Here is a 19,385-nt window from a genome sequence, read left to right on the forward strand (position 1 = left end):
AGTCAAGTTCTGGCAGGCTGGACTACCCTCCCCCCCCCCCCCCCCCGACAGAGGACCTAAGTATCCTAAAGGACAGATTGTATAGGAGGAGGCAATCCTGTAGGAAACCTGGAATCAAACTTGGTAAGGCTTTAAAGGTCAAAACCAACACCGTGTACTTTGCCTGGAAACTAACTGGCAACCCATGGAGTGACTATTAGTATGGGCGTAATATTGTTCACTCCTGGATGTTCTTGTAACCAATCTGGCTGCCGTATTTTGAATTAACTGGATTTTCCAAGCGAGGCACAGGTCCGGTAATCACAAATAGTGGAAATAATCCATACCTTTCTGTAGGGAGAGTGCTAAAAATTACTCCTTGCTAGTTACTGAATGATTCACTTGTTAGTTAATGCTCCATCAGGTTTGGAATCAGAAAAAGATCTCCTAGGTATGATAGAAGTAGTCTACTGAAATATCATAATGGCAAGAGATCCTGCCTGATCTTGTAGGCTAAGGAGAATCAGCCCTGGTTAGTACAGTGTTCCCTCACTTATCGCGGTGGTTAGGTTCCTTGACCACCCACAATAAGTGAAAATCCGTGAAGTAGACATACTATATTTATTTTATTATTTATACATTATTTTAGTAGTTATACACTATTTTAAGTCTTTACCAACCAATTTGTGTGTTGATAAATCGCCTCCTTCTCCTTCTGTTGCCGCTTAGGCCCCTTTTCTCTCCCTCTGGATTCTCCTTCCTCCCTTCCTTAGGCTGTAAATTGTAATTTTTTATGATTTATAATAGCCTTTTAGAGTTCATTGAAAAACCGCGAAACAGCAAATCCGCAAAAAGTGAACCGCGAAGTAGTGCGGGAACACTGTATTTGGATGGCAGAACACCAGTGAATACCAGGTGTTGCAACCTATACTGTAGGTCAGAGGAAGGAACTGGCAAAACTAACTGAATAGAATGCAACAGAAGAAACATTATTCCTGATCAGATATATTTCCTTGCCTGCATATATCCAGGTAAATACACACATTTGAGCATATAGAGGGCCAAGTGTTACAAAAGAAATTTCAGCAAAATTCCTTTGAACTATCTTGCAGGAGAGGGAAAAACCCCTCTGCGATAAAAATGAGTGGAGGTTTCCAACATTTTGTATCCAACAGTATTGATGCATTCCAGATCACTAGTTTTATCAGCCAACTGTCCTCAGAGAGAACATTAACTCCCTTTGATCCTCTGCTGGGTGATTAAGCCTTTAGATAAATGCATAAAATGCCATCATTATTACCACTAGCAAAATGTTCTTTTGAAGGTCAGGGCCATGCATACATGTATCTTTCCTATTATTACAAAAGCTAGATCAGGAAGACTACAACTGCTTTCATCAAAGATCTACCAACACAATGTCTTATGTGAATTGGTGTAATATCCTCAAAGAGCCATTCAGAACTCCTTGGGAGACATAGGTTCTCTGTATAGCAAACTAAAACGCTATGTTCCCGTTCACTATATGTTTTGCTTATTGTTATAGCTCTACTCTATAGTTAAGTCTTATGTCTTCAAAGAGTTAATTCATTCTTTAAGGGTTGGTTGAAAATAAAATATTACAGTTGGAATTCTAAGTATGGAAAATGGCCCGGAGATAAACTCTGCCAACTCATTCAAAACATAGACATATGTTTGAATTTGACTCCAATACTAGATGCATTAAGTTATATTTTAGAGGAAGGAACTGGCAAATATTACTTGCTCCATATGTTGATACATACACATAAACACAATAGTGGACCTCTTTGTGATTTTCATCCCTCATAAAGGGAAAAATATCTGTCTGGTTTAGGGCCAGAGTTAAAGCTGTGATGCTGTATCCACAACTTGGATCACTCATGAGTATAGGACTATACATCATCACAAACCTGGAAAGCAAGAGGACATTCACTTACTTGCACCTTGCTAAATTTACACCCTAAGTCCTCTCAGGGAGATAGGGCGGAATATACATAAAGTTTTTATTATTATTATTATTATTATTATTTAAAGATAAGAGCTTTTCCCCATTCTCTGATATTGTGGGCTGTCATTGCTTAATGTAGCTATCATTGCTTAAAAATATTAGAAGCATGGCTTTGAATCTCCCAGAGGAGGAAGTTGACTAGTGGGGTAGCACAATATGTGGCACAGATGTCATTAACTTTGTTGAACACACCACTCAACATTTTGACAAAAGGCTCACATAGATGGGGAGGAATCAACTGTACAAGATGATAAGAGACCATGTAACACTGCACACAACTACACCAATTGTTGGTACTATCAAAATTTTTGCTTTATTGCAACTTTTTGTTAATAATGATTCACTACAGAGGGAATGAGATGGATAGTAGAATTATGATGCAGTGTTTCTTTATGTGGAAATGGAAGGACAAGTAGTAGTATCAAGGGGTCCAAGATTTGTGCTAGATCTGCAGTCCACATGTTCTTCCTTTTAGGAACATAGGGCCAAAAATATATTTTTGCTTTATAGCAACAGCTTTACACTCAATTTTTGGGTGGGATTAGGGCATCATTTACTGAACAGATTTCATTTCATGAATGAAAGTTGATCTCATAAACAGGTGCCCCCCCCCTTTTTTTTTTTACATCAAGCAGAGTAGAAACAGCATATAAGTAATATGTCTCCCATCTCTGTGTGGATGATTCTCCAGCTGTTCTGCCAGATTATAGCGATAAACAGCTTCATTCGGTGCATCTAATCCACAGCTAACAAGTAATACATTCAAGATGTGAAACCAACTTGTTACCTTTAGAATTTAGATGTATCCCTTACTTCATTTCACAACATCAGTTCTGCCAGGAAGGTGGCATGAATAGCAAGACCGAGTACAGCAGAATTTTCCATGAGGAGTTGATGTTATTTGAGACTGGTAGATGAGAACTCCACGTCCATGTTTACAATTTCATGACAGATTCTCCACATAACTAGAAAATAGTGAGAAACACATACTGCAGTTCCATCTGCCTTTTTTCTTCAAAGGAACCATGTCTAGATTTAAAAAATAAAGGAAGTACTTGGCAAATTAGGTGGATCTGTAATTGGTTAAGCAACCGAACCCAAGAGTACTCACCAATAGTTCCTCTTCATCCTGGAAAGAAGTGACTAGTGGACTGCCACAGGCTTCGGTCCTGGGCCTAGTACTGTTCAACGTGACTTGGGTGAAGGTTTAGAGGGCATGCGTATGCATATGACACCAAATTGGGAGGGATAGCTAATACTCCAGATGACAGGATCAGAATTCAAAAGGATGTTAAAATATTAGAGCTGGACCAAAATTAACAAAATGAATTTCAACAAGGACAAATGTAAGATACTATTCTTAGGCAGAAAAAATTAAATGCAAAGATACAGAATGGGTGATGCCTGGCTCTACAACAGTTCATGTGATAAAGATCTTGGAGTCTTCGTGGACAACAAGATGAACATGAACCAACAGTGTGATGTAGCAGCTAAAAAAGCCAATGGGATTTTGGGCCGCATCAAAAGAGGTATACTGTCTAGATTAGTGGTTCTCTACCTGGGGTCTCCAGATATTTTTGGTCTTCAACTCCCAGAAATCCTAACAGCTGGTAAACTGGCTGGGATTTCTGGGAGCTGTAGGCCAAAAACATCTGAGGACCCCAGGTTGAGAACCTCTGGTCTAGATCAAAGAAAGTCATAGTGCTTCTCTATTTGGCTTTGGTTAGACCTCGCCTGGAATACTGTGTCCAATTCCGGGCACCACAGTTTAAAAGAGATATTAACAAGCTGGAAAGTGTCCAGAGGAGCGGAACGAAAATGATCAGAGATCTGGAGACCATGCCCTATGAGTAGTGCCTTAAAGAGCTGGGTATGTTTTGCCTGCAGAAGAGAAGGCTGAGAGGAGACATATAAGCCATAATATGTGAAAGGAGACATAATAGCGTAAATATGTGAAAGGGTGTCATAAGGAAGAGGGAGTAGGGTTGTTTTCTGCTGCCCTGGAAACTAGGGTCTTGGAGCAATGGGTTCAAATTAACAGAAAGGATATTTCATCTGTACATTAGGAAGAACTTCCTGACTGTAAGAGTTATTCGGCAGTGGAGCTCTCTGCCTCAGAGTGTGGTGGAACCTCCTTTCTTGGAAGTTTTTAAACAGAGGCTAGATGGCCATCTGTCAGGGGTATTTTGATTGTGCTTTTCCTACAAGGCAGGGGGTTGGACTAGATGGACCATGTGGTTTTTTCCAACTCTATGATTCTAAATATTATTATTAAATCAGTGGCCATTTGCTGTTTTAACAGAGATTCATATTCTAGGAAAAAAAACAGACCCACATTACTTCAGTACACAAGAAATGATTAGATCTTTGATAGATGAATTGGTTTGACTATTTAAATGAATTAGTTTAACTATTTAACTGTCAGAGAAAGAAGGGGAACTGATAGATATAAATATGTGATCAGGAAATGGGCAGAGAGAAAGAGATAAGAACAGTTTGGGAAGATTCCGATATTTGGGAGCTGAGTGAGGAAGAGTTATGGGAAAGTTGTTAGATTCCCTTAGAATTAAATTGATCATGTGATAGATGAATTCAAAATGTGCCACCTTCTCATTCACTCACCAAAAGGAATAGGAACTATGCGGCCCACCACACTCCAGGAATGAGTCCACTGGGTGTAAGTAGGAACAATAGTGGCGACACCAGACTAAAGACCAATGAAAATAGAAGCACCCACCTCCTCTGATCTATTTCCACTGCAGCTAGGAAGCTGCAACAGAGTCTCCAGAAAGGGAGCAGAGGGAACCAATCAGGGTCTCCTAGTCTAGATTAGCTCTGGAGTCTGAGAACATAGTATGTACTGAAAAAGCTTATAAGAAATGGCCACCCATACTGTTCTCTCTGCCATGGTTGGGAAGCCACAAAAGATCAACTGTCATATTTTCAAGGAGGGCTAGAAGTGGCATCACAGTGGACAAAGGTACTGCCTTGACCTATGCTTCAATTGAACCAGATTTTCCTGGTCAATTTGAGACCATTTAAAAATTATATATGAGCATATAAAATAAGATGCTGAAAGAGCTAGGATTTTTAAGGATCCAAACAGCAGCAGGTCTTAGTTTATTGTAAAAACTATGAAAATGTCTGGAATTTGAGATTTCTGCTTATACATGAGAATCTAGTAAGAGGCTACATAAGAGTTTCAGTTTAAGAGAAAATTGTTCACTCAGAATCATATCCAGTAATCCAGTACTTGCTTTTGTTTAGTTTTTTTCTAACTGTAATGTTCTCAAATGACAATACAGTCATATTCTCCATAATGAAAATGTATATATTTCATATTACACATATCCAACACACAAATCAAAGCTATTTGTTGAGACTATCAATCCAACATAAACAGATAAAGAAGTAACTTGGAATTAAAGTGCATACAGCCTAAATTAACTTCTAATTCTGGAATCTGCTTCCTTTAAAAAGGGAAAGTATAATTAAGCTAATCAAATTTAGCCTTTTGACTACTTTTCAAGATCAAGTTATAAACATGAACTGCAGGGAAGCAAGATATTTCAATTCTACATTCAACTACTACTGTGAGGAAGACATATCCCATGCTGTCCAATGTTTGACCACACAAACTAGACTTTTAAAGCACAGCGGGATGTTTATTTTTGTTTACAGTACAGTGCTGTGTCCCTGGGGAACATTCCAGATATGTAAAAGTTCTCTCAGCAGGCAAAAATCAGCCTTTTAAAAAAGTGTACTTGGACAGGACATCATACAAAATAAATCTAGTTTTAAAGATGTTTAAATTGCTATGGCTTCCTGCCAAAGAACATTGAGCACTTGGATTTTCTAAAAGGGACAGGAATCCCTGATGAAGAATTTTCAGCAGCCAGAACAGATGCCAACACTCTCTTGGGAAAACACTGGCAGTCGTCTAAATTAATATGATTAGAATTTTCATAGCTACAAAAAATGGAAGACTCAGATTGCTTTTTGTTGAAATGTAAATTAATATAAGCTGAAGAATATTATCACACTAAATCAGAATAATTTATTTATTTGATGTTTATAGGAATTAGATATTTCTAATCCTTTTAATCTTCTCACAAATTAATCTTTTGTCTCACACTATTCTTCTCTTCTAAAAAACCACCTGTTTCAGCTGCACTGTCCAAAACTGAATCCAACACTAAGAACCACTAAGTATACGCAAAATAGCCACTAGGAATGTTCTGCAAATATTTAAAAGCTCCGGCAAGGTGCTTTCTATTCCAAGCTTCTCTCACGTGTAAGCAAGATGTCATATTTAGACTTTGTTTCACCTTTCTCATAGAGCATTCAGATAAATTGTGTCAGAGTCCTTCTTTAAGCAGAATGGCAATGTCCTACAGCTTTAGAAATAACTCATTATTCTCTATGATTTTTATCAAAAGTGAATACAGTATGACCTTCATCTCTATGGGGTATGCATTCCAAGGCAAATCAATATCTGAAACCATGGATAACAGCAAGCCTGTATTTTTTATTTACTTGGACCTGAAGTATACTGCATTGGGGGGGGGAGACCTACAAAGACCCACAAACACTTTCGGGAGGGAATATTTTTTGGAGTGTGGGTAAGTAAAACCATGGGTATTGAATTTGTGTATAAAGGAGTTGTCCTATATATCCTACTTTTTTGCTTCCAGATACTTAAAAACCACTTTCTAAAACTGCCTGCTGAAACGGCAATGGGTTAGTTATATTCCACTGTCTCCCCTTCTGACTCCTGAATATCTCTGAAATTAAGTTCCTTAGACCAATGATATTCAAGCTCTAAACTTACAAATATTTTGGACTTCAGCAAAAGCCTCAGCTCTCTTAGTCGATGATCAAGTATTCTGGGAGCTGAAGCCCAAAATACTTGGAAGATCAGAGTTTGGGAAGCACTGCCTTGTAGCCCACTAAATATACAGTTGTGTACTTCTGCTCGCTCAAAAATGCAACCTCAAACACTTCATCAACACAAACACTACCTGCCTGCCCAAACCTGTGTGACAAGGAAAAGAAAGACAAGATAAAGTAACCCAACACAATTTTTCTGTGTTAGTTTTCCTAAGCCTAGAATTACTCAGAAGAAGCACAGTTTTCACATTTCTCTGTGACTCCAAATGACCTCCAGTTTGCTAGGCTGTTGTTTAAGCAAGACAAAGAACAGGGACAGTGGGTCTGCACTTTGAACATCTAGACCTTGCTTCAGATCCCAGTCTAACAACATACATCTTGAACAAACCAAACTGAAGTTTGTCACAACATGAAAACACTGTCTGCTACTCATATTACTAGCAAGGTGAACGTGAGATATGTAGGATAAAACTAAAAAGATTAGAAAGAGTAGGTTTTTAATCTTTATCAATCCTTTATGATTGCATTCTGTTGACAGAACAAGTAACAACAGAAACACAAAATAAATGAACATGAAGAACAAGGGAGACAGATTGGGAATATTGTATAAAATACATTAAGTCAATACTGTGAGTTACAGGGGTATAGTAAATTTATATTATTACCATTTGGATATGTAATAAAAGGCCACCAGGTTTCATTAAATAATCCATCTATCTGGTCATTTATTTATTTTTTGACTTGTGCAGTTAAATTCTCTATAAGTACTACTAATTGCCACAGCTTGTCAGCCACTCATATAGCGAGAAATCCCTCCCACACTTCCATTTTTTGACTATCAATAGTGTGGTTGCACACAAGAAACCTGTCAGACCTTTAATTTTAAGAGTGACTTGATCTCCTTGGAACATATGCCCACCTCAAGCCTTGTAGGAACATGGTAATTTTGGAGATTTCCTTAAAAGCCAATAACCAGAATTGGTGGACATTAGAGCAAAAACTAACATCTAAAAGCAAGACCCTATATCTTTCTTGAACCTCTAACAAAGGGAATTCATATCTGTTGATATATGACTTAATCTTAATGGGGTACAGTACCAATTGTTAACTACTTTAAACACACATTCCTTTATGAAATGGAGCATATAGGACTCTACGGCCATGTCTTATTCTAGTGGTTCCCAACCTTTGGTTCTCCAGGTGTTTGGGAATTCAGTTTCCCAAAAGCTCCAGTTAGCTTAGCTAACTGTCAGGAATTCTGGGAGCTGAAGTCCAATACACCTGGAGGACCAAAGAATGGGAACTACAACATTATTCCACAGAACGTCCTCTATAAACACACCAGATCCCTTTCCCAAACTAAGCTCATTCCAGAGGACCTACCATGGGTAGCTTCAATTAATATATATTTTTAAATCAGACCTCTGATATAACCATAACACTTTTAAATTGATTCAAAGCAGGTTAGGTCTTTCAGTGCAGCTGCCTTTACTTCTGAATGAAAAATAAAATGAGAAATCTGAATGACCTGCAGCTATTGTACTGGCAAATTGTGCAACTGATTTTGCAGCTCTATATTTGAATTAAATGAGAATCCTTTATATAAATCTTCCTAAGCGTACATTTCAACAGCTTTACTCCAAGCTAAAATTATTTCAGAAATGGTAGAGATGAAACTCCTACAAATTTATGGTGTTATTTTGACTGATAAATTCCCACGAATCATTCAATTTATTTCACCGTCCACTCTTTCTCATGGTCTCAGACTCAATGAATTAATTAAAATCATTGATATCTCTGTCTTTCACCATTATATAACTGTTTTCCTATAATATTCTAAAATCAACTAGTACTATGACTGGGAATTGAAACTGTGTGGGTCTACAGATGTTGGTGAATGGCTATACCCAGGAGCCCCAGCCAATTGTGAGAAATGTTAAGAGTTGTAATCTTAAAACGTCCCAAACGATAACATGATTTCCACGAGAACTATTTTGCTTCACTTTTTAGGAAAAATGTTGACATTTGTTCTATTCTACTGTTCTAACTTTCTGACTTGTTATTTGGCCAATGTTGATATTACTTGTTCTAATTTGTTAGCATCTCTAACCCAGAAATAGTAAACCTGAAGCGAGTAAATAAATTGGGGGGGGGGGGGTGCTCTCATTACTCTGCAGAAATAGTCATCTATAAATAGCTCGTCAGGACAGATCTCGACAAATGATCCTGTCTAGGACCAGACAGAATTCAGTCCAAAGTATGAATGCCACCTGCTGGATCTTGGCATTTCAAGACTGACCTTTTTTGACCCTACTTTGTCTTACAAGATTGAACATGACCAAGAACACATAGTGGTATTCAGAAGAAGACAGGATTGTCTAGGTTGGTTTACAGCCTTACGTAAAAGGGTAGACACGGCTAAACAGATTGATTAGTAATGGATTCTCAGAATTGGAGGTACAGTAGTTAGAAGAATACTGCAAAACATGCCATATGGACATAGTGAACATACAGTTAATATTAATGCTACCACATTAGGACAATGTGGCAATAATTTTCCTTTTTTGGCAGGCTTTTGCTAATATTGGTTTATTTGTAGTGTCTATGCATATTATCATAGTCTCAACATTTTATGATTTTACTGTATTTTAGTACTGTTTTAATTGTTGAATTACAAAACTATATATTACTTTTAAAGATACAGTATTAAATTTTAATGTATGGTTTTCTATATTATATTTTTCACAAATTTCTGTTTTATTATTTTGTATTCTGGTTTTATGTGATAATGCAATTGTATTCTTCTGTAATGTGATTTCCACCCATCTTATTCATTCTCTCTTATACAAAGAAACACATTATAATGTTTTCTGAAAACATTCTACCAAGGCACCACAAGCCTTCATTCACAATATATTCAGTACTCATTCTTATAGACAGACCACCTTTCTCTCTGCATTATTTCTACACTTGGAAGTAACTCCCGCAGCACTGTCTTAAAAGCATCACTGATATTGGAAGCATACATATTGAATCCTACCTATCTTATCTGTAAATATACATCATATAAAATCTCACTTGTACAACTGTTGCATATTTTTTGTTAAAACAAATTGTAGACAACAACCTGGACACAGTATATTATTTGAGAACACAGAAATGCTCAGCCACTCCAACAACTATCATGTCAGACTACACAGAGAAGCCATTGAAATCCACAAGCATATGGACAACTTCAACAGAAAGGAGGAAACCATGGAAATGAACAAAATCTGGCTACCAGTATTAAAAAACCTCAAAAATCAGAACAGTAAGTAGGAAGCAACACTCTGAAAACAGAGGAGTTCCAGACATGAATCAATCGGGGCAGCTAACAACTCTGAACAAAGGACGCCCTCAGGCAGGAAGAAGCCAGGAGATGAAGCTATTCAATGCTAATTAATGTGATTAGCTACAGCATTCACACTGGCCTCCAACTGACAAGAGTTCTTCTCTCACCTGAACTTTCCACAGATATATAAACCTTCCTTGCTTCCCGAAAGACATACAACAACCCTTCCTTGCTTAGTTTCTCCATATCTCACAACCTCTGAGGATGCCTGCCATAGATGTGGGTGAAACGTCAGGAGAGAATACTTCTGGAACATGGCCATACAGCCCAGAAAACATACAACAACCCATTGCACTGATTGCTATTAAAGTGTGCATGAAATGGAGCTACGTTTTACACACCTGGACTACTTATAGACTGGACTATGCATAAATTGGCATTCTATATCACAGCTAATGTTCCACAGTCACGGTACCCACAAAGTCGTGATTGTAGCACTATTTGTCTTCTGAAACCTACTTTACCATGTACCTGCAGCAGCAACAGAAGAAAATCCATTCTGCTGTCAATCAAGACAAATGCAGGTGATGTTTCCACTTCCCTCCCTCCTGCTAGCAAGGAAAGCTGTGACACGGAATACGTTTGCCCTCCACTTTTACAGGTTTGATTTCTGCAGGTTTGATATTAATGGATTTGATTAAAATGATCTCTCGCAGAAGCCCAGCTTCCCCAGTGTGACTCTATAGTTAACATTCACTGGAAAATTGAGAGAGTTCCAAGAGAAAACACCTCTCTAGGAATCTCTAGGTCTTCTATTTGACAACCTTTGAGTCTCAGTAGACCACAAGTTGAACATGAGCCAACAATGTGAAGCAACAGCTAAAACCTCAATGGGATTTTGAGCTGCATCAAAGGAGTATAGTGTCTGGATCAAAGGAAGCAATAGTGCCCCTCCATTCTGCTTTAATCAGACCTCACCTGGAATACTGTGTCCCATTCTGGGCACCACAATTTAAAAGAGATATTGACAAGCTGGAAAGTGTTCAGAGGAGGGCAACTAAAATGATCCAAGGTCTGGAGATCATGCACTATGAGAAGCATCTTAAAGAGCTGGGTATGTTTAGCCTGCAAAGGAGAAGGTTGAGAGGAGACATGATATCCATGTTTAAATATCTGAAAGGATGTCATAAGGAAGAGGGAGCAAGCTTGTTTTCTGCTGCCCTGGAAACTAGGACTCAGTGGAGCTATGGGTTCAAATTACAAGAAATGAGATTCTACCTGAACATTAGGAAGAACTTTGTGACCGTAAGAGCTGTTCAACAGTGGAACTCACTGCCTCAAAGTGTGGTGGAAGCTGTCGTTTTAGAGGCTGGATGGATATCAATTGGGGGTACTTTGATTGTACTTTTCCTGATTAGTAGGGGGTTGGACTAGGTGGCTTTTGTGGTTTCTTCCAACTCTATGGTTCTATTCGGATGGAAGTTGAACAAAAGAATCATGATGGAGGACTCAGAGATTCTGACTGAAGTGTTCTCTCAGGTAAAAAGTGTTCTCTCAGGTTTTTTTTTTTTGTACACATAGTCCCCATGTTACAAACAAGATAGGTCCTGTAGGTTTCTTTTTAAGTTGAATTTATTTGTAAGTCAGAACAGGTATATTTTTAAGTGTAACTCCAGCCAAATATACATACATACATACATACAAACATATATATATATAAAAGTTCTGGGTAGTGTAGGAAAGGATTAACATCCCTGGGGTGTTTGTTTAGTTGTCTATGCCCCTGTTCAGATTTCAGATCACTTTCTGTCCCTGTGATAATTGGATTTTGAAAAAATTAGCTTGTTGTGGAAACAAGGATTGGTGAGAAAACTTCAATGGAGACATCTTTTCCCCATGATAATTCTTTCAGGAGTGAATTTCCCTTTCTGGGGAGAATTCTCTCACTTCCTGTCATCTCACCCTGGTTCTTAACTATGGGTCCTTTGTAAGTCAGATGTTTGTAACTCACAGACTGACTATACATGGTTTTTCCACTCTCACGGAGGTTCTGTACCCCTAATCCCAGCAAATGTGCAGGGGCTGGCTGTAAACTGGTTCTAGGATTTCTGCATGGCAAACCACTTCCTTCAGTGCATTTAATTGTCAGTGTAAATGTGCCCTTAGTTACACATACATAACTTCATTAGTAATGTAAAATTGCAGCCATACTGTATAATTCAATCAGGAAGCAGATTTACATTAAACAAACAACTGTTTTCAAACACAATGGCAAAGCAAAATTACAAAGCATAAACCCTGAAACAAATTAAGTTATTTCACAGTTTGCATGAAGAACACTCCAAGCAGCATGTTCCATGAAAGACTTGCAGCCAAAAACGTAACCAGTTATTTCATTTCAGCATATAGAATGTAGTTGTGTGTGTAGTATGACCAAGTCGTTTGCAGGACCTCTTCCACACCCAATAACAGCATACAAAGTCTCCTTTCTTCCTCTACTTTTCCAGAGCTTTTTTTTTTTAATGTATCTTTCCTTCTGTCTCTCCCACATACCCTTCCTTCCCAACCTATCTCACTGGCAACCCTTTCTGATATCCTATTGTTTAGAAAACCTGCCCCAACTTTCAACTTTCCACATCCTACACACTACTCCTAACTTAATGTTCAGTCTTGACTCCAAAGTTCATATCAAAAGGACAAAACCTGGCCAAGCCCTTATGTGAACTTTTTGCTACAGTTTGTGATTTTTTTTTCATCTGGGAATATTCTAGTTCTATTTCCCATTGTTAAAATGTGGACCTGCATTTATAATAGCAGGCTGAGACCTACAGGTTGCATGAACTTCATTTTGTGGCCTTAAAGGCCCCACCAATCACGCAAAGCAACACCACTTCCTGTTGCCATTATGGCAGCTGCTGAAGAAAGCAGGGGTATTGGGCTTGCTGTGGGGGAAGTACCCCATGGGGAATGGGGGACGATGGCCTGGTAGCCTTCAATACAATTGTTCAGACCTGCATTACTGGCATTTGATTCCACCCCCCCCCCCCCAAAAAAAAACCCTCAGCCGTTGACACATCCTTCTGTAGCCTAAGTCAAATAAAAAATATAATGCTTTAGTGTCAGAATTACCAATTTCTTGAGTACAGCTCTAGATTGTAAATCTTCAAGAAAGACAGCATTTCTATTAATTTTCATATAGGGGTCCTTCCACACGACATAATTAAAGGCAGTCCCCAGGTTATGAACAAGATAGGTTCTGTAGATTTCTTCTTAAGTTGAATTTGTTTGTAAGTCAGAACAGGTACATTTTTTAAGTTTAACTACAGTCTATCTATCTATCTATCTATCTATCTATCTATCTATCTATCTATCTATCTACAGAGTGAGAGAGAGAGGCAGAGAGAAGAGAGGGAGAGAGCACTTTGAATAGCATAGGGAAGGGTTAACATCACTGTGGTGTTTGTTTTGCTGTCTGTGCCCCTGTTCAGAAGATTTCACCTCACTTTCTGACCCCCTGATTATTGGATTTTGAAAAATTTGGCTTGTTGTGTAAACAAGGATTAGTGATAAAGCTTCATGGAAACATCTTTTTCCCTTTATACCTCTTTTCCAGAGTGAATGTCCCTTCCTAGGGGTAGATTTCTCTCACTTCCCGTTGTCTCATCTCTGTTCTTAACTGTAAGTCATTGGTAAGTTGGATGTTTGGAACTCAGGGGCTGACTGTATAGTACTATGATTCCATTTTGAACTGTCATGGTTTCATTCAATGGCCTTTTGGGATTTGTAGTTTGATTACCTCTCTGGCTAAGCCAGAGTTGTCAGACTTGTGGCTTTCCAAGTCTTTTGGACTTCAGCTCCCAAATTCCATGCCATTGGACAAGCTGCCTAGGGCTTCTGGGAATAAGAGGGCCTCAAGTTGACACCTTTGAGCTAGGCACACTAAGTGCCTCTCCCCAATTGCAAATCCCAGGATTATAATGGATGGAGCCATACCAGTTAAAGTAGAATCAGAGCAGTATATATTGTAAATACTGTAACTCCAGCAGTCAATAATTTTAGACACTTGGCCCTTTACATTTGCAGAGGTTATGGGCACAGGAAAGAAAAAAAATTGAAAGAAAAAAGCTGATACCTTTTTCATTGAATGAACATATTCCTAGAAATTTATAGATAATAATAATAATAACAACAACAATAAAAAACTTTATATCCCGCCCCTCTCTAAAAGGATTTGGAGCAGCTTACAACAAAATTAAATCCTAACACATACATAAACAGAAGCAAAAAGACAGGACATAATACTTAACCAACAATCATAAGCAGGATAAATTAACGGCTCTATGGTCAACTTCCACTGGATGCTGACCACAGAATCACATTGGAAGATTCCTAAAGACATATTCTTACTAGGAATTGCTAACAGTTTACAAAGGATACCACTGGAGGACCTGGACATTCCTAGAGAGAACATTTGAATTATATCCATGAATAATAAAATCCACAAAAGTCAAACCTGCAAATGCGAAGAGCCAACTGTACTCCATAAATATGGTTACAATCAGGTCTGAGGCCTCAAACTATTCTATAAGAATCCAATCTTGCTCAGATATATTAGCTTTTTGTACATGAAAGGAAATGGCAACAGAGCTGACTTCAACAAGGAACATATTCTTAAAGTAAGGATACAAGGTGCAGGTTGCATTTAGTAAAACACAAAGGCACAAATATTAAACAATGGTGTGTCATTGCTGTTATAGCTAATGAGATTACACAATGATCAAGGTTGACACTCATTCTGAAGCTTCATGTATCATTTTTAATTTAAGCACAGTGACCTTAAGGCCAAGAGATAAAATGCCTTGAGAGAACACAGTGTTCTCCCTCTGGTGTCTGTAGATTTCCATTTGCAACATCAAAGCCACATTCATTCATTCACAAAGAGACCATCCCATTTGGCTTACACACCACCTCATACACCTGATGAACTCGTCACTATGGAAGCTTCACAGCGTTAGTAAGAGATATCTTTTTTTTACCAGTGTCTCAACTTTTCTGGACTTAGAAGTTCATATTTTTTCATTCTTTGTAGTCTGAGCAGCTTTTCAGTAGAAAGTTTCCATTATGAACGGCCTAAATAGTACTTGTACACCAGGAACTGTAGGCTTTGTTTTGAGAAGGAACTGCTTGAGTATTCCTTGCCTTAAAAAAACTATGAAATTCATGGGGCTGCCATAGGTCCACAGGTGACTTAAAGGCACACACTCACACCTTTTAAAATTCACAGCAGCAGCATTTGGATAAGGACTGAACTCTTACTGTCAGGCATCATAGAACAACCAAGTATAATTTTTTAACCTCATAATACCTTGTGTCCTTTATAACTGAAGTTAGAGAAGTGTTGTGTGTACTGGTATTTCATCTCATGTGGAAAATGTGTGGAAAACTGAATATATGACTACATTCACATTCACTTAAAAAGTATAAAGTGAAAGTGAAAAAGACAGGAAATATAGGGGAAGTGTACAGTCGATAGGAGAGTCAGCATGATGTAGATTAGAGCATTGAGATGACCAGAGACTACGGTTCGAATCCTTGCTCAGTGATGGAAAACTATTGGAGGGCTTTGGTCAAGTCTCACTCTCTCAACCTCAAAGGGAAGCAAATATAATATAAGGAGGGCACAAGCTTGTTTTCTGCTGCCATGGGGACTGGGATGCAGAACAATGGCTTCAAACTACAGGAAAGGAGATTCCACCTGAACATTAAGAACTTCTTCACTTTGAGAGCTATTCAGCAGTGGAACTCTCTGCCCCAAAGTGTGGTGGAGCCTCCTTTTTTGGAGGCTTTTAAGCAGAGGATGGATCTGTCAGGGAGTGCTTTGAATGCTATTTTCCTGTTTCTTGGCAGGGATTGGACTAGATGGCCCATGAGGTCTCTTCCAACTCTATGATTCTATAATCCCTCTCTGAACAAATCTTGTCAAGAAAACCCCAGGGCAGGTTCATTTTAGGATCATCACAAGTTGGTGTATCTTATACTGTACTATGGAATTATTGTAATTATCATTGGAATTCAACACCACTTTAGATACCAAGTCTCAATGCTATAGAATCATGGGAATTGTAGTTTAGAGAGGCGCCAGCACTCTTTAGCAGAGAAGGCTACCATCTTGTAAAACTACAACTCCCATGATTCCGTATCATTGCAGCATGACCATTAAAGTGGTGTCAACATGCATTTATTCTACAAGACCCTTGACAGCATGCAACAATAATAAACCTATTCAGGATTTTCATCAGAACAATGAAATCACACACTGAAGGGTAGAACTGCCTCACTCTGGGGAGTGAAGGGTATGATAATAAGAAATTCAATTTTTCTATTACTTGTGAAGGATCAACATATAGGACAGAGCTTTGCAAACTGTGTGTCATTGGGTTGCTGTGAGTTTTCTAGGTTGTATGGCAATGTTCCACAAGCATTCTCTCCTGATGTTTCACCCACATCTATAGCAGACATCCTCAGAGGTTGTGAGGTCTGTTGGAAATTAGGAAAGTGGGGTTTATATATCTGTGGAAGGTCCAGGGTGGGAGAAAGAACTCTTGTCTGAGACAAGTAAGAATGTTGCAACCGATCACCTTGATTAGCATTTAATGGACTTGCAGATTCAAAGCCTGGCTGCTTTGTGTTTCACATGTTAATGTGTTGGCCACTATATGTAAGTGTGTTGCGCAAACATAACAAGAACCTCCAAGTTTTTGTGAAATGAGCAATAAATCATGCGTTTAAAAAAAATTAAAAAGATGTTCATGAGATATGTTTCCACATACATTTTGCTATTACAATTTATGTATGTGTCTGTATCTCTTATAAGGGGTTGATTTAACCTCTGGTTTGCTAGTGAAACTGAATTACCGTGTTGTGAAATGACACATTGTCTAAAAAGCGTGTCACTAACATGAAATGTTTGGAAAGCTCTGCTATATGAAGTCAAGAAAGGAGAAAACCCTTTGACTCTGGATGCTTCTTTTCCTTTGATGGGTTTCCGACCTCCCATGATTTACATGGAAGCCATTATTTGTCAAGCTGCCTTCACTCAAACCTGCCTTTCACCTGCCTCCTGAGGAAGCCAAACAGGTGTTTTGGACGTCAGCCCCCACAATTCCCAACAGCCTACTGTTAGGAATTGTGGGAGTTGAAGTTTGAAACACCTGGAGTTGAAGTCCAAAACACCTGGAGGGCCGAAGTTTGCTCATGCCTGGTTCATATGCTTGAGATTTTAAGTGGTACATTACATTGTTTTAGTATTGTGTTGTTTAAGGATTTCATGGCCAGAAGCACTGGATTGCTGTGAGTTGTCCAGGCTGTATGGCTATGTTACAGAAGAATTCTCTCCTGACGTTACACCCACATCTATGGCAGGCATCCTTAGAGATTGTGAGGACCATCAGAAACTAGGCAAATGGGGTTTATATATCTGTGGAATGTCCAGGGTGGGAGAAAGAGCTCTTGCCTGTTGGAAGTAAGTGTGAATGTTGCAACTGATCACCTTGATTAGCATTGAACAGCCTTGCCACTTCAAAGCTTGGCTGCTTCCTGCCTGAGGGAATCTTTTGTTGGGAAATTATTAGCTGGCCCTGATTGTTTCTTGTCTGAAATTCCCATTTTCAGAGTGTTGTTCTTTATTTACTGTCCTGATTTTAGAGTTTTTAAATATTGGTTGCCAGATTTTGTTCGTTTTCATGGTTTTCTCCTTTCTGTTGAAATTGTCCACATGCTTGCTGAAATTGTCCACAGTAAATAAAGAACACTTATAAATGGGAATTCCAGACAAGAAACAATCAAGGCCAGCTAATCACCTCCCAACAAAGGATCCCCTCAGGCAGGAAGCAGCCATGCTTTGAAGCTGCGAGGCTATTCAATGCTAATCAAGGTGGCCAGTTGCAACATGCACACTTGCCTCCAACAGACAAAGAGTTCTTTTCCCACCCTTTCTCCCACCCTTGCCTAGTTTCCAGCAGACATCACAACCTCTGAGGATCCCTGCCATAGATGGAGGTGAAACATCAGGAGAGAATGCTTGTGGAATATGGCCATACTGCCCGGAAAACTCACAGCAACTCAGTGATTCCAGTCATGAAAGCCTTGAAAGTCATGAAAGTCTATATGCTTGAGATTTTAAGTGTTGCAATACATTGTTTTGGTATTGTTTGTCACTTTGAGTCTCTTTTAGCAGTGAAAAGGCAGCATATAAATACAAATCATAATATTCAATGGAGCCTTTTTCCCAAATGGGAAGAGCCTTGGCTTCCATGGGGACCATAACACGATGGCCCCATAACAAAATAGTCAGGATGAGCTCCCAACATGAATATGAAAACCTTAACCAAATGCGTAAAGCCAGGATAATATGCTTGGCCACAACGACAACAACAACAACAGGCAAAGCCCCCTCATCCCATTCAAGGCCTTCCCTCACAGCTGAACCCCAACCTCTAGATCTGAGTCCCAGCTCGAGGCCATGCTGGCCTTCCTCTATGAGCCCCGGCCTCCCTTGCCTACCTTCGCGGGCTCCACGCTGGCCGGCTGCCCCTCGGGCAAGGCCTGGAAGAGGAGCAGCGCCATGGCACGGAGCAGCCTCCGCTCCATCCCCCCCACCCCCCGCTCCCCAGCTCGCCTCGCCCGGCGACTGCGGCTCCGGCCCGGGACTGGAGCACCCCGCTTGGGTTGGCCCACCTTCCCTGTGCTTGCCATTGGCCAGCATAGGGGGCTTCCGCACGGTCATTGGATCTCACCTCTGCTCTTCAAACTAGGGCGTCAGGATTGGAGGATTTGGGACCACTTCCCGCCTTCTGGAGCGGCGGTGAGGAAAGGCTCTCGGAGACGGCCGTCTTGAGTGTGGCGGAAGTGTGCGAGGAGTGAGAGAAAGGCATGCCGCTGACGTCATTCAAGGCTGTTAAAGAGACAGGGCACTGACAAGAGGAACAACAACTCTGCTCCCACATAGCTGAATGAAATCCTACATTATCTGCTGTGAAATGGAATACAGTAGAGTCTCATCCAACGTAAACGGGCCGGCAGAACGTTGGATAAGCGAATATGTTGGATAATAAGGAGAGATTAAGGAAAAGCCTATTAAACATTAAATTAGGTTGTGAT

General features: G+C 39.4%; 1 protein-coding gene across 1 annotated transcript in view; it reads right to left on the minus strand.

The window, feature by feature from the left end:
• The window catches only part of wbp1l (WW domain binding protein 1 like), a 60,331-nt gene extending 41,389 nt beyond the window's left edge, over nt 1-18,942 (minus strand). Inside the window, exon 1 of the mRNA XM_003218480.4 lies at nt 18,789-18,942. Coding sequence (XP_003218528.2) covers nt 18,789-18,875 — 87 coding nt within the window. The 5' untranslated portion in view covers nt 18,876-18,942. The remainder of the gene's footprint in view (nt 1-18,788) is intronic.
• Between the last annotated feature and the right edge of the window lie 443 nt (nt 18,943-19,385).

This window comes from Anolis carolinensis, chromosome 3 (genome assembly GCF_035594765.1).
Source record: "Anolis carolinensis isolate JA03-04 chromosome 3, rAnoCar3.1.pri, whole genome shotgun sequence".
NCBI classification, from domain to species: Eukaryota; Metazoa; Chordata; class Lepidosauria; order Squamata; family Dactyloidae; genus Anolis; species Anolis carolinensis.